Raw genomic sequence first — 16,558 nt, forward strand, 5'->3', positions numbered from 1 at the left:
TAAATGTTGTGTTATAATTATTGCGCAATAAAAATGATGTAATATAAAAGCAAGGTTTGGTGTGGAAAGACAGACCAGTAAAGAAAGTGAGGCAAGACGGTATGAACTCCTACGAACTACGCTTGAGAACGTTCAATGTGAATTGGCCACACCTAGAAAATACTTTCTCACCACCTGATATGTTTGCCGAGGCGGGATTCTTTTATCTTACCAACTCGGACTGGGTAAAGTGCTTTTCATGCGGTGTCAAACTACATGGATGGCAGCAAAGAGATGACCCTTGGTTCGAACATGCAAAATGGAGCCCTCTGTAAGTAACATACCAATCAAATTAAATTTAAAAAAAATGAACACAACAACTTACCATGATCATTCTTAACAGATGTGAATACTTGAAAAATAAGAAAGGAACGCGTTTCATAGAAATCATCACCAGTCAATTTTTAAACGGTCCACATAGCAGTTTCACAAGAGATGGCCGGGTTTTGATCAACAACCATCGCTCGAGAACAGAACAACGATATATGTTCTTTTCCGGGGAACCTGATACTTCACGCCTACAAAGTGAACCAGCTAGACCTGCAGGGGAATTACTCATGGAAGGACTTCAACGACCACAAAGAAGGGTGGAGACAGAGGTCATCGACAACAATCTTTGTGTTGTCTGCTTAGATAAACGAACCAATATTATACTTTTACCGTGCGGGCATTTATGTTGTTGCCGAACTTGTGAACAAAAAATTAGTACATGTCCTTGTTGCAGAAAACATATTTCAAAAACTATCATCGTTTATCGTATTTAATAAAATAAACTTTCATAGAGTGACGTCACGCGCCGAAATCAGATGTAACGACACCGTCTGTACCCGGTAACGACCGTCTGTACCTGGCGGTACCACTTCCGTCTGTACCTGGCGGTACCACTTCCGTCTGTACATTCGAGGGTCCTAGGACGCATAACCAACTACTCAAAACTGGGACTTAATTATATTTAGCATCACACCTGGGCCACTCTTTCAAGCTGTGCTCGCCTATTTCTGGCACAAATTGCTAATTATTCCTCTATTCTTCCGTATATTGTCGACGTTTCAATGATTTTATTGAAGTCCCATTCTTAGGATATTTGTTCCACGGAAGTTCGAAAACACGGAGAAGAATTCCTGATAACCAAAAAGTGCAACCAGCAGGAAGCTTGCTTAAATGAACAGAAACAAGTAATTGTTCAGATTTAAAATTTGCTGATATCACCAAACGTAAGCCTTATAAGTTTAATTATCATACAGACTTTCTTTTATTGGTTCAACGTTTGTATACGTTAAATCAATGCAAGAAAGGTCTGATTTTCCGACTGGGCATTTTTAAGGCATTGCTAACCTGACAAGCATTTGATCGTTTTACGTTGATTTAACATCTGCCGACATTGGATTCATATGAGATGATACATCTGCTTTACAAAAAAACAAAGTTTGATCTATGTACAGTATATCAACAACGTATTAATTCAGTGGCCGAGTAGTTATTGTCTTAGACCAGTGGTTCTTAACATTTTGCCTTGTGGGCACCACCTTGAAATTACCAACCAGTTCTCGCACCCCCTTCTAAGATTGGCTGAAACGTAATAGTCGCCGACAGTTCGAAATTTTTGTTGAAACCTGGTAAAGCAACTTTGCTTCTTACGTCATATTATAACAAACCTTGATAATTCAGCATCCCCGCACTGCCTAGGCTCAGGTCTCGTACCTCTTAGTGGTGCGTGCACCCCTGGTCAAGAACTCCTGCCTAAGGCCTCAAACACCGATAGGTCCGAGATCGATTCCAGGCCGGGTTATAACAAGGATTTTTAAAATGATACCAATTGTATTCTTTCTTGCATAACGCAGTGAGGATAAATCTGCTAATAGAGTGGCGACATCGTAAATATGATACAAAATTGAGATTGAGAACTGTCGCAGAGAACTTAGTTGTTGTTGAGCGACAGTAAAATAAATAGTAACATTATTATTTCATAAAGGTATATACTCTCAGAATTGGCATTATGATCAAACTGGCAAAGAATGTCATGACCAAGAGGATGCTTCCCTTTGTCGATGTTGCTGCTTTCATGAATTTTGCAACAGAGAAGAAACATGCAGAACTGGTAATAAACTATCTGATTAAAATTACAATGTGATAGTTTATAGAATACAATACTGCATGGACCTCCGAGCGGTATGAAGTCAACCGTCAACGTGCAGTGTACACCATACCTGTGGTAGTTTATTGATATAAGCGTCACAGTAGAATTCGCCTTTAGTGACTTCTGCTGCAGTGACATTTCGTCCATCGCGACATCTGTTGCAAAGTCCCGTTTGCATACATTATAGTAAAATAGAATTCGTCCATAGTAACACTTCGGTTGTAGTGGCACTTTTTCTGCGGTCGCTTTAGGTGTCACTATAGACAAATTCTACTGCATATTTTATATGTTATATAACTGCAGACAGCAGTAGCCTTCAGAAGCACTAAATTTATATCAACCTTTAATAACAGGCAACGATTTTGCTACAATTGGTCTAAACCAGTTCATGTTTTTTTGGTTTTTGTTGTAAAATATTTCATCTTTCATGGATACACCTCCCAACAAAAATGCGGTAGGTGGTATTTTCATTTATGCAAAATTGGAGGTAGAGGTGACACACGGCCAAGTCCATTCTGTTACTCCACCGTAGTCTACAAGTCTTTCTGTAAAAGGCGATGTGCAATTGTACATTTATTGAGTTCCAGGATAGGGTATTTCCTGACTAAGAAGCAGCAGGCCAGCGATTCTCCATCAAGTATCAATTCAGTATTTTTTTTAGTATTAAAAATGCATCGAGAATCAGCAGAGCCTTATTTATGGCACATGCATTTCGCTCTACTACTGTAAAGCATCATTAGTGCCTTATTCAAATAGAATCATTGAATCATTAGAATCATTTTTAAATGTGCAATTGTAGCATGGTTAAGTGAGTCTAAGGTTTACTTGTTGTTGAAAATGAACAGTTCCGCAAGGACTCTTCAATGTACACTGCGGCCGAACGATTAAACATATTCAGAGAATATCACCAGCAAGGTTGTGCAACTTGTTACAAAATTTGTACAATTTATTGATAAAGCTTTCGCCACAGCAAAGTAAGATTTTTCAGTATCTTATTCAAACATAACCATTCTATTTTAAACGGTTAAACTTTTTTCTTGTTTGCTATTTGTGTGTGCATACCCTAGGAGTATGATGTAGAATACGCATACACTGAAAGTAAAGTTGACTTAAAATTGGCATTAAAATATTTTGTTTAGAATTCAAGTCATCATGTAGGGACCTGCCCACACAATTTCCATTTGGTGACGTCACTTGCTCAAACGCGACAAACGCAGGATCCATTTGTCAGTTTCAATGTAATGAAGACGATTACTCCATATTTCCTCGCTATAGTGAAACAATAACATGCCTTCCTAACGGGAAGTGGAACAAGCCAATACCCTGCTGTTCGAGTGAGTAGAAACAAGCTTAATTATAACAAGTCATTTTTATTTATGTCGATCTACAACTGATTTTTTTAGTAACCGAACTTTTTTTAATTTTGTATCAGATTTACAATGGAAGTATATGATTAACACTTACCAGCATCATATCCAAGGAGGCACGTAGCAAGGCCAACTATTGTATTATTGTGTATTATGTGTGTATTATGTATTATGTGTATTACATAAGGAACGGATTTAAGGGGAGTTAGAATGAAGTTTGGTCACAAGCTTTTCAAAAACAAAATAAAGTAATTTTTGAAAGATTACCAGTATCCTAACCAAGGAGGCACGTAGCAACCCCTTTAAACAAATGGAACAAAATGCAACATGTTTTAGTTTTTAAACTATTTTCTCTCCCACTTCGCTGGCTTAATCCCTTTACATTAACCTAATGTTCTGACCAGTGGTACAGGAGCATGTGTGCATTACATGACATACGAATTTAAGGGGAGTTAGAATGTTTTGGCCACAAGCTTTTGTTTGGTCACAAGCAGCTGAGTGTCACTTTTAAAAACAAAAAAAGATCATATTTGAACATAAAATATTCTTTTTCGTTTACGTTTCTAGTCTTCTACTAATGTTTAGTTCAGTTATAGCCTAACCCTAAGAAGGGCGTAGGTATTTCTCTCTGGATCAGCGTACTATTAATAGTCGTGAGAGAAATCAAGGGCTATAGACGAAGGGCCGTCACGTGTCTTGCCACAGACACAGTCACATGCTCTTGAGCGGTGTCGAACCGGCGCAGATATCGTACGCCGAACTAGTGCTCTCATCACTCTGCCAGAGCTGGACAGAAGGGTCTGATTTATGAAAAAAGGTCTGATTTTCGAGCTGCATTGCAAACCTAGCAAGCAAACGTGATCGCTTTGCATTGATTCAGCATCTGCAGACATTAAACTCACGGTAGATAATATACTAATATCAGTGGCGTAGCTAGGGGGGGGGGGGGGGGCGGGGGGGGGGGCGGTCCGCCCCGGGCGGCACGTCTGGGGGGCTGCACTTTCAGACAGGACGTTTTTTTTTGTTTTTTTTTGATAATGCAAAAGTACACGAAAAATAAAAGCAAACAGAATGGCAACGTTCAAAACATCTTAAACATCTAAAAACGTTTCAAATTTTCATGAATTTTTCTGCCGTTATGTTTTTAATACGTTACAAAATTCCTATTAGCTTTTATTAAGCAGAGGCGGAAACATGCTCTTCAAACTTGGGTAGCCTTGTAAAAGGTTACAAATTGATTATTTTAATTCTGCAGCAGTTTTTGTGCTTTTGCATTCAGTATATTACTAAATTATAGTGGTCAGTGGCGTAGCCAAGAGGGGGGGAAGAGGGTTGGGGGTTCAACCCCTCCCCCTTTTGAGAAAAACTAAATGGAGAAAACTGAATCACTTTTTGAATTTTACGAAGCAGATCTGCCGAGTATAAATGCCCTTGCTATTATATCTGAACTGCGTATATGTGGTATCGATGTCTTTTCAATTCTTCCCAAACCAGCTTGCCAAAAAGTGCTGTAAGTGCATTGCCATTTTGCTCGCAGTCAACGTTTCTAAACATTAATATTTTACTCCGCATTCTGGCTACTCTTCCAGTTAGCCTACCACTTGCACCAATGAAAGATTTTTTTCTGCTCTTCGAAGACTTAAACTTATTTAAGAAATTTAACCTCTGAAAACCGATTAAATGGTTTGGCTTTGCTTAATCTGTATAGAAAATTGGTCCCAACTGTTGAGGATGTCATTAACAAGATGTGTGAAAAGGTTCGTCGACTTCCTTTTTCCCTTTAGTTTCATCCGTATCAATGATTTTTTGCATTCTTATTGCTTGTGTTGATGAATTCTTCATAGCTGTTACTGTTAGCTGTAAGCATGATTCTACTAATTCGACATGTTAAAGCAATTCTGGTGCTTTATCTTTTAAAATGAGTAAGAACTTGTGTGTCATATGCTTTATAATTCGAATGACCTTTCATATAGCAGGGTGTGACCGCTCTACAACTGTTCAATATCCATGGTATGCAGCTAACTCGTGCAGTCGATGGAAACACCGCAATATCTACAGCTGTGAAAAATTGCACTAACCTTTTACAGCCTATACCCGATTCCAGTGATTCGTTATACAAAACTGGAATATATCAAAAATAAAGTAACTTCTTTGTCTCAAAGCTTTTTGTCTGACACTCATTGTATGACGTCTATGACGTTACATTTTTTAAACTTCGGGTTAACTTTAAAACATAAAAGTTAGTGACTTACCGGAAGAAGATCGTTTTTTGGATCAACTAAGGAGAAAATTGATAAATAATAAAACTGTAATAATCTCGCAAAAAAAAGCAATCAACCTATGTCTCTGAAAAAAGTTTGCCTAATTTTAAACGAAACTGCATTAAAAGAGCTAGTTTTTCCAATACCAAACATTCAAATATCTCAGTCAGGAATTAGCAACAAGAAAACATAAAGACTTCAGCTTTATTTTCGAACAATGCCGAAGAAAACATGATCTTATTCTTTTGCTATGCCACCGGACAGCACCATTTTACAGGAATATTCATACCCACATTTTTGTTGAAAATGCTCTCAGAATGCACCAAATTCAAAGTAATTTTTCAAAATTTTCTGGGGGAGGCCCCCCAGACCCCCGCCGCTAAGTGTCGCCTTCGGCGAATACGCCATCGGGCTTCGCCCGACGGCTGTCAAAACCTCTCCCTTTCACAATTCCAGGCTACGCTACTGATAATAGTACGTTCGTTTGACTTTACACCGCAAATTGAAAATAGCACGTTGCGTATTGCAGTGCTGATAAAAAAACGCATTTCATTTTCACATGCTTTTTCTTGAAGGGGCGGCAAAATCTGAATCCGCCCCGGGCGGCAACATTCCCTAGCTACGCCACTGACTAATATACCACCCCAGATTCACGATTTTCAGTACTACACTGCAGCATAAGGGTACTACATAGCAGCCAGTTTTTGTTTTTATCATCCAAAACACGCAGGCCTTCCGCTTGGTTAGGATGGTCCAATCGTTGATGATGTGATCAGTTCCTCAACTTCACATCCACAATACTGTAAGAGGAAGAGGCTGATCCTCCTGGATGCATGGCATTCCACTTAGGCATAACGTTGACACTCTTAGGTGTCATTTATAAGGTCTTTTTGTAGTTTCACAAGTTAAACTCAATCGTAACTCGTGTGCTCCTTTTATGGTCTGTTTTGTAGCTAAATAACAATACAACAGAATCAGTTTGAACCTCAACATCAAAAGCTTTCATCTCCAAAATGATGTATGTGTATTGTGTAATCACAAAAGAAAATACAAGTTTTTTTGTTTTCCTCACTACTGAATTATGAAAATCATAGTTGAACACTCAAGGCATATCACAATATGTAGCCTATCTGTTTTTTTTTTGGTTTTTAGTCAGAAAAATAAGTTGTGACAGAATGTACTTTAAACTTGTATAAATCTCTGTTGTGAATATTAGAGCCATGTCCCCCCTACGTGGTAGCCGATTTGATTGGACTAATTCATTTGGACAATGAAGTGCAAGTACAACAGTACATCGACGGCCTTTTGGAACCACCGTTGACGTAAGTTTGTCATTGAGTAATTGAAACAGATGTGATATATACAGTAGGCCTACTTACTATAGATCAGCATCTAAAAATGAGAAGAATTTGATTTTGATCGAGTGAAATTAAGTGTTCCTGACTGGAGTTGGATCAATTACATTTTCATTCCATTGTAATTACAATTGAGACTTTTTGTTGTTGTGCAATTGAAATTGTATTTGTAATTTCACAACACTTTGGTCTAAATTCCAATTACGTTTGGTAAGTTGCACGCATGATATAACATTAGTGACTAGTACGTTTATACAGCCGCTGGTTTAGTCCAAAAAGGACTTTTACATTGCAACATAATTTTATCAAATGGAATTTTACTTGTTTTAGACAAAATCAAAGTCTATTAAACCATCAATAAAGAAAAACTATTAAAACAATTAACTTTATGTTTCTCGGCAGCCGATTGTAGCAAGAATTAACAGCGATAGACACCGTGTTTCGCCCATGAGGCTGGGCTCGTCAGTATCGCACCGAATTCTTGCCACAAGGGTATTCGACCACCGCTTTATCAGTCTGATTAACTAATTTGCATCGGAATTTTTGACACTATCTATATATTCCTTTTTATGAGTGAAAAATAGCTGCAGCTTTTCCAACGCGACTTTGTTCGACAATTGTTGTCCCTGATACGAATAGCAATGAAAACTTCATGAAAAAATTGACATGAGATTTAATCAACTATTCCAAACAATTAATTTTAAATAAAAACAAGAAAAACTGGTAAAGCGAGTTACGCTTTTAGCGCCAGAAGCATAACGTTTGCTGCATGCCAATGATGATAATGCAGTATTTGAGGTTACATGTCATTAAGCACTGTTGTGATTAATTCCCCACTTAAAACAACCTTGCAAACCGCTTTAGTGAAGTCAATGTAAACAATTGCAAAGCAAAATCCTTTGCTTCGTTCTTTTTCGTGAAGATTAGTTTATGTACCTTGCAGTGTAATCTGCAATTCGTGAACCGCCAAGCATGCGATGGTTGTTCGTTTGTGATAGGCAGTGGATAATTGTTTTCACTTCGTAAACATGTCAGCGTCGCGCTGACGACAAAATACTGGCACACTCATAATACAGCTATAAATATTTGTGCCAATATCAGGTAGAGATCCCAAATTTTCCTCTCCTTGGCTCCCATGACTGATTTCTTTTTATCTGGGCTTTAAGGCTATCTCCCAGTGATTATGAAACAGTTTAGCAACATGCTAATGTATAAAAGGAAAGAATTATGAAAGGTTATTGCAATAGTGGATACGACCAACGAAAACTGTAACTGTCATAATCAATATTGGTAGTCCTGTGACAGGCTACATTTTTGTTCTGGAATAGGTGAACTACTTTATTGTGTAATACTGTTGTTGTGTTTCGTCGAATACTGATCTAAAGTAACCTTTAGCTAAGCAATCTTTTATTGTGGAATGTGAAGTCTGCTTCTACAATAGAAAACTTCGTGTAAGTAAGATTCTGGAAACTTCTTTGACTTGTTGACCAGAAGAATGAGTTCTTGTGATGTCATATTACTCTATAGTCTCTCAAAGCTTCTGGTCCAAACAAACCTATTATAAATAGCCGCGTGATTTGATTACAATTGTTATTAGAGTTGTGTTGAGAATTGGATTGAGAGTTGTATATTATAGGGATTAGAAGTGGTAACGAAAGTATATTGAAGGCAATTATAGAGTTCCAGCCGATATCGAATAGATTGTAAAAGCGTAAGATATAGCCAATTGTAAAGTAGCTGTGGCAAGTAGTAGTGTATATCTATTTTGAAATTGACGAAGACGTTTGCTGCTCAGATCTTGATTTCTTTACGTATTGAAAGTGATAAACCATTCATAAGTTCAAGAATTTCATTTATCATCGCACGAGTAAAAGTATTCGATCAATAATCTGACTGTTTAACGTTTGATATCCCAATAAACTACGTCATCGATCGTTTCAAAGTCTCTTTACGTGGAAGAACTGGAAAGAACTGTGACAGTGTAACAGTCCCTGACCATAGTTTTGTACTACAATACAGCAGAACACGTTTCTTTCAAATTAATCTCTCACTAACATCGTATAGGCTATCTTTTTTGTTTAGAACGGTGAAGCTAGGTTCGGATTCGACCCATTTTTCTCTTATATTTTACGATGACGTTGTACAGAAACCTGCTTTATTGTTCAACGAGAGTTCCATTATGTCCAGTGAAGATGCTTTAACAAAAATTCGAAACGATTTTCATCATTCTGGCAAAGGTATGTATCGTAATCAGTTTACAATTTTTAACTACCCTATTGCATTTCAAGTTGCTGCATATCAACTCTACTTTAAATGTTTGATGGCGCATGTGAAAGATTCTACAGATCAACAAATAATTTCGTAGCCTTGTTTAGGCAGACCTGAGTCATACAAAATCTTATACCACAAAGATTAAAATAATTTACTACAGGGCTTTTCTATTTCTCAATAATCACGCAATTGTCTACCTATAAAACTACTCAATGCAAGGCAAATAAAACGTAATTTTATGATCAAAATGTCAATTAAAAAGTCTTTTTACTCATGACACCTTATTGTTCTTTGCCAATGCAAAAATGGTTTATCTCTTAAAGGCGAATCACCATAATTTTGTCACCTTAGAAACTTGTTCAGAAAAATGTGTAAAAACTTCTTGGCAGTTCTTGTTGTTATGAAATGTGTTGTAAAGTAGTAACGTTAGTCCCAACGAAAGTCGGATTCGGGTCGTGTTTATGCTGTATTCGTGCCGTGTGTCATTTCGTGTTCGGGATAAATTTGACCTAATTGAGTCCAGTCGGTTTTGCATCACTTTTAAATTTGCTTTATCGTGTTCCTAGATTCGTATGTGGACAGTACAATTTATTGATTTTTGTTTTGGAAGCTTGTCTTTGGTAGCTTGACTCACTCATTTAGATCAGATTGATCATAAAAGTTTCAAGAGTAATTCAGCTCATCACCACAGATTGAAATTATTTAAAGTTTGACAGAGCCAAAAGTAAAACAAAAACAATAAGAAAATTAACAATAATAAAAAATAACAGAATAATAATAATAATAAATAATGAAAAGATAAGATTTAAAACAACAAAACCAACAGGATAATAAAAACAAATGATTTCCACTGACGTGAAGATGAAACACATTTAAATGTTAAAATATTTTTTAAGCAAACGTTCCTGTCAATACTGGAAACGCGATGCGGTATGTTTTGAATAATATTATTGGAAGCCCTGGAGACAGACCGGATGTGACGAACTTGCTCTATGTCATTTCATCCAGAAATTCCGATGATGACGTAGCTGCTGCGGCCAAAGACTTGGCCGATGCCGGGGTGTTGGTAAGTTGAAAGTTTATTTATTGTGACTTACTTCAACTGAAGATATTTCTAAATCTATTGGTTTGATTAAAATCAGATTTTTTTTTTTGATCTAGCCTATGTCTAATCGGAAGAGCCGTTTTATTTGGACCATAAACAAACATAACCCAACAACAACACTACATTTAACATTATAAAAACAAAAACAATAAGCTAACGTTTTCGGTTAGTCATGCAGCCCTTTTCAGGCCTATAAGAATAATAGTTTTAAAACAAAACACTAAAGAATAATATACACTATCACAACAAAAATATGTACCAATAGTCGAAAACTTTAGCTTATTGTTTTTGTTTTCATAATGTGAAATGTAGTGTTGTTGTTGAGTTATGTCTGTTTATGGTTTAAAAAAGTTACATCTCTACCCAAATTGTTTTATTTGGAGTTCAAAAAACTTTATTGACTTCATTATGATTACTTTAGACCTTGCTATTTTGCTACATAATTTGAATCTTTTCATACAGAGGAATGTTGTAGAAAAGATTACTTACCCCAGCTCAGAAAAGTTCTTGTTTACATTTTACGTTTTTTAGCTTCAGTAGCATTCTGGATTTCAACACTTAAGAAAATATTTGTAATGACACTAAAGATTGTAATATCAATTTTGTAGCAAACACGAATAAAGTGATATATATATAGTGAAAATTTATATTGTGATGATATGCCTTACTTGAGTGCGATTTTAAATTGGTAGACTAATGCTCAAAATTTAACAACAATTTGTTCTGCCTCAAACGAAATTTAACTTTATTCAAAATTTTGACTTTTTTCACCAAAAATAATTGTTTCAAAAGAATCTTGTAAACTAAAACGAACTACTACTATTCGTTTAATGACCCAACAAAGCCCTGAACTGGTGTTTTTTTATGCAATAACATGCAATGTTTTGACTTTTCCAGGTTTACTACTTTTTCTTGGAAAGCGAGAACGAAAAAATCAATTCAACCCAACTTGAAGAAATAACTCCCTTTGCAGGACACCAAGCGGTTTGGCCAGGACTTGAGTTGTATGAACGGCTTGATGAGCCATTCGGGGACTATTTATACCACCAATGCAAATTTGCATGCCCACCTCTTGTTTAAGAGCTATGTTGTTATTGCGTTGTTTTCATGATGTATTTTCAGCAAATACTTTTGAAAGAAAATATGAAATCAGCAAAGTTAACTGTTTGATCGGTTTTGCGGAAACTTCAATTTGTCAATCTCGGTAACCGACCCTGCGTCAAATGCCTCTACAAGTATGCGAAACTACCAGGAATATCCCATCAAAGGCTTTGTCATTCCGACGATATAGATTTAAAAACCATACCAACCAAACCACCGCTCTTGAAGGAAAGTATTTAATCAACGAAGGTATCTATGTTTGATCGGTTTTAAAGTAAAACAATTCTAAGCATGGCCTCAAGTGGCTGTGAGCTTTTCTTGAGTCTTATGCATGACATTTTCTAGGAGTCACAATTCAAAATTGTGCAAAGTAGCCTAATACTTTGGTATTGTAAATGAGGAAAAAAAAACAAAATGTAGATGAGACAACAAACTAGAAATATGTTGATTATGTGAGTTTGTTGTTGGCTAAACCATAAACATTACGTAATAAAATTATTTCTGGATTATTTTTTTCAAAATAGAGTTTTCTAGTAATCTTCATCTTATGAATGAAAAAGTAGAAAACAACGCACAATAGCCTACATTTTTAAAACTGCAAGAATAAAGCATTGAAGAGACGAGTTCCTTATACTTATACTTTTGCATTCTAGAGCGTCAGTAAAGAGTTTGTCTTGTGCCATAAGCAATCGTATGCTTATGATACTTTTGCATTCATCAAATGAGAACGACAACTAAATATCCGTGCATTTAAAATTTTCAGTATTTAACAAAATAGGATGTAGTTTGTGAAAAAACGTGACCCAAAGGTACAGCTGCCTAAAGCTTTAATTAAAGGTTAATCCCACGCAAAAGTTTTTAGTCACTCAGGCCGAAGATGGCGTGGGTAGTGCGTCATTTTGCGTGTGAACTCTGGATACTCTTACAAACGTCACGTGGAAGATCTCGTTTAGTGTTCACTTGTGTGAACTCTAATCAAGGCTGAGACAGTGTAAGCGCTGCAAGTAGCCTACAAACGATTTAAAAGATGGATAATAAATAAACTTCTGTCATGGTAATAAAAACACTTTTCAAGATAAGCTAAAATAAAATTATTTAAAAGTTTTGAACTTGTTTGGAAAGGTTATATTTGTACTTTACGAATTTCGAGGCACTCAAGAAATTTATTATTTTAAAAGTTGACACGTTTTGGTGTGTTAAACGTTATCACGGAACAATAGCGTACGAAGTAGGGCAGCATTCAAAATACTTTTCGAAACGAATTGAAAAAGAATTTTATAAAAATGTCCATTTGCTAATAACAACTAGTGAGTTATATTATAGAAAACTAGCCTACCATACTCAACTTGTATTGATAATATTTTGTTCGTTTGCAGCAACTGCTGTACTTTACTCGTTTTGATAGATTTTGTTTTAAAACAAACGATGATGACATTCTTTGAAGTCGCAAATAATGTTTCACGCTTTTGGCATACGAGATTACATTGATGAGATTACCAATGAATTATTTTGGATATTGGTGGTAGCTTATACCAGACACTAAACAAACCTGGATCACAATAGACGCAAAAACGGTTTGCGTGAGATCTTACGTGTAGCCTACGCTAAAAATGACGAAAAGGACAAATCTAAATCACTGGATAGAAACATATAAAAATCACGTGTAGACCTCTTTATGATATCTCTGAATGGTTTTAGTTTTGACTTCATCCATTTTTCTTTTCAATAAGCTTACAAATCATTATATTGGCTTCCTGGGATGGGTCGAGTAGATTGGGCCAAGGATGTATTATTAGCATTGGCCCATAATGCTCCCTCGTATACCACTGTGAATACAGGTGCAGACAGGAGGCAATTGTTTTCTTCTTCAGTGCAATAAACCGTAGGCTACGCTAGACCAGGGGTCACCAAACTTTTTTTTTCTGATGGCCGGATTGCTGCGAGATTAACAGCTGCGGGAAGGATGCAAATTGGGAAAAGATATACAACTCTTTAGAATCTCCATTGACTTGAATTGAGCTCAATAAATAACAAAGTCAGCCGTGGAATAGCAAATTTGTGTTGAAAATCGAAAGGTTGCTGGAAAAGTTATCCCCTGCTGGGATGCACTACAGGGAAAAAACATTGCATCTTTCCAAATTTGGCCTAGGCCCTCCCCATTTGTGGTGGCCTAATAATAAACAGCAACGTCAGTCCTTTACAAAAAGTTTGATAACTTTTTCCTTAACAGTTGTAGTGCAGCTGTACTTATTTCCGCAGCACGTAGCGGCCTGATGAAATCAGTTCGCGGCCGGTTACGGCCCGCGGCCTTAGTTTGGTAACCCCTGCGCTGGACTGAACGCCTTGTTATTATTTAAGTAACTCAACATGGTGATTTTACCTTAAGGGGTGCGCAAGGAACCACATTTGGGCAGTGCCGGATTAATGGTCTGCTGGCCTGTAGGCACATTTTATAAGTGGCCCAAATAGTCAGGGTTGCTAACTAAAAAATTAGAATTATCAGTGTTGCCAAATCATTGTCACAAAGATTGTTTTTGCAGCTATAACACAGGGTACCGTGCAAAAACTTGGTCATATGCCTAACCAAATAACACCTTTGCGCGTTTTTGCGATTGAAAACGCGTTAACTAGTTTTGGAGGTCGATCTTACGGAGTAGATCGCTTTCAATACACAAAAGTGCCAGTGTACCAAGACGTTGTTGACACATTGTTGATCGTTTAACGTCTTTAACTCGTTTCAGTTGTGAAAACGAGCGTTCCCCCGAGCAATTCGTAGCCATTAGAGACAAGTAACCTACATTCTAAGTGCTACTTCAGTGTTCGAAAATGCATTATAAACACCAGTTAGTGTGCAGCCTTTTAAACATCTTCTGGGCACTTCCTGTTTGTTGTTGTTTCATCGCGTCTTTGCTCTTTATAGTCTTTATACCAGCACATGAAACTAACGAAATTCTGATGGGAAGTCGGAAGACAGGCCCTTCGAATACACACCAACCAGACCTGCAACAGCAACATCGATGTCTTTAACAGACATGGAGTAGTATGTTTCATTCACACGGTTTTAATACAAACTTTTACCGAAATATGTAAATGAGACAGAAATCTCGTGGGAAAAAAATTCGCGGCCCGGGAGCACTTAAACTCAAACTTCACAACCAAAAGTGCAATTAAAGAGCACATCGCCTCTTGTGAAACGTGCACAGAGCCACAGACAATATCTCAATCGACCAAATTAAAATCAAAGACAGGCAAGACACAACAATACAACAGGGTTGAGCACATTACAACAATATATTTTACATATTTACAAATAGTTTAACAGTCAAACGTTTTCGGCTTAACTTACTAAGCCCTCATCAGGAATCTGAAAATATTTATAAAAATGCAATAAATTTCAACTTCTTGAAGGTAACTAATTATCTGACTATAAGCATCAAGAAACACGCAGCGATTAAAAGCAATAGTGTGGAAAACAGACAGACAGATGGAAAACAAATTACATTTTGAAAAGGCAACTAGGCTACATAATTTGTTTCGCGTCTGTCTGTTTGTGCTATATGTCTGTCTATGATATTTGTTTTCCGTCTGTTGGTTTTCCACACTATTGCTTTTAATCGCTACGTGTTTCTTGATGCTTAGGCCTATACAGTAGTTAGCCTAGTTAGCTAGTTGCCTTCAAGAAGTTGAAATTTATTGCATTTTTATAAATATTTTCAGATTCCTAATGAGGGCATAAGTTAAGCCGAAAACGTTTGACTGCTAAACTATTTGTAAATATGTAAAAATATATTGTTATAATGCTCAACCCTGTTGTATTTTTGTGAGTAGTAAGTAAATGTAAGATAATACCCTTAAATGAAGTAGTAGTAAGCCTAAATGTAAGATAAACCCTTAAATGTAATAACTATCGGTACTTCTTCTTCTTTTATTGTCGCACTTGATTCCAAGCATTGACTGCCTCTTGTATGAAAAGTTTCCAAGATTCTCTGTTGTTTGCTTTGTGTATTAGTTGTATGTTGGTGTTAGTTGTGTCTGTTTGTTGGTTTAAGTAGGTTAATCTTTGTCTGCCTTGGGCACGCTTCCCTTCAATTTTGCCTGTGAGAGAGAGATGTTCTAACTTTCCTTTTCGCAGCACGTGTCCTAAAAATTGAAGTTGTTTTTCTTTGATATTTTTTAGTAGATTGTTTGTTTGTTTGACTTGATTTAAAACAGTTTGATTGCTTTTTCTGGCAGTCCAGGAAATCCTCTGCATTTTTCGGAATGGCCACATTTCAAACCCATTTATTCTTTTATTAATTGATTTGGTAATTGTCCAGGTTTCTGAATTATATTTAAAAATTGGATAAATGTAACACTTCAATACTCTGAATCTGGTTGCGAAAGATATGTTCTTGTTGCATAATATTGTTTTCATTTGCTGGAAAGAGGCTTTTGCTTGAGCAATACGTATATTGAACTCCTTATCATCTTTGGCGTCCCAATTTATTGTTGTCCCAAGATATCGAAAACTTTTTACTTGTTTTATGGTTGTTCCATTCATTTTAATCTGACAGATAGGAATTTCACTTTCTTTTTTCTTTGTGATTACCATCATTTCCGTTTTCTTTTCATTCATTTCCATTCCAAATTCTTTACTACTTTCATTTACTTTGTTGAACAAATTTTGTAGTTTTGCTTCCGAATCAGCCACCAAGACAGTGTCATCAGCATACCTCAGGTTGTTAAAGTTAGTTCCTCCAACATTTACGCCAGCTTCATCATCAAGACATCGGAGGATGATCTCACTGTATAATGAAAAAAGACTTGGAGAGAGCACGCATCCCTGTCTAACGCCTTTCTTGATTGATATCCAATCGCTGATGTTGTGATTAATCTTTATTGCTGCAACTTGATTAAAGTAAAGGTTTTGAATAATACGTAGA

The 16,558-nt window shown here is 36.5% G+C and overlaps 1 protein-coding gene across 1 annotated transcript; it reads left to right on the forward strand.

Annotated features, from left to right (window-relative positions):
- The first annotated feature begins 3,425 nt into the window (after positions 1 to 3,425).
- On the forward strand, positions 3,426 to 11,620 carry LOC145783868 (uncharacterized). The gene is made up of 5 exons (XM_082595622.1): positions 3,426 to 3,510; positions 7,021 to 7,126; positions 9,242 to 9,396; positions 10,327 to 10,496; positions 11,433 to 11,620. Exons 3-5 carry the CDS (start codon positions 9,339 to 9,341, stop codon positions 11,613 to 11,615), a joined length of 411 nt encoding a protein of 136 aa, XP_082451748.1. The 5' UTR covers positions 3,426 to 3,510; positions 7,021 to 7,126; positions 9,242 to 9,338; the 3' UTR covers positions 11,616 to 11,620.
- Positions 11,621 to 16,558: the final 4,938 nt, after the last annotated feature.

The sequence above is a fragment of the Aplidium turbinatum genome, chromosome 15, assembly GCF_918807975.1.
Source record: "Aplidium turbinatum chromosome 15, kaAplTurb1.1, whole genome shotgun sequence".
NCBI lineage: Eukaryota > Metazoa > Chordata > Ascidiacea > Aplousobranchia > Polyclinidae > Aplidium > Aplidium turbinatum.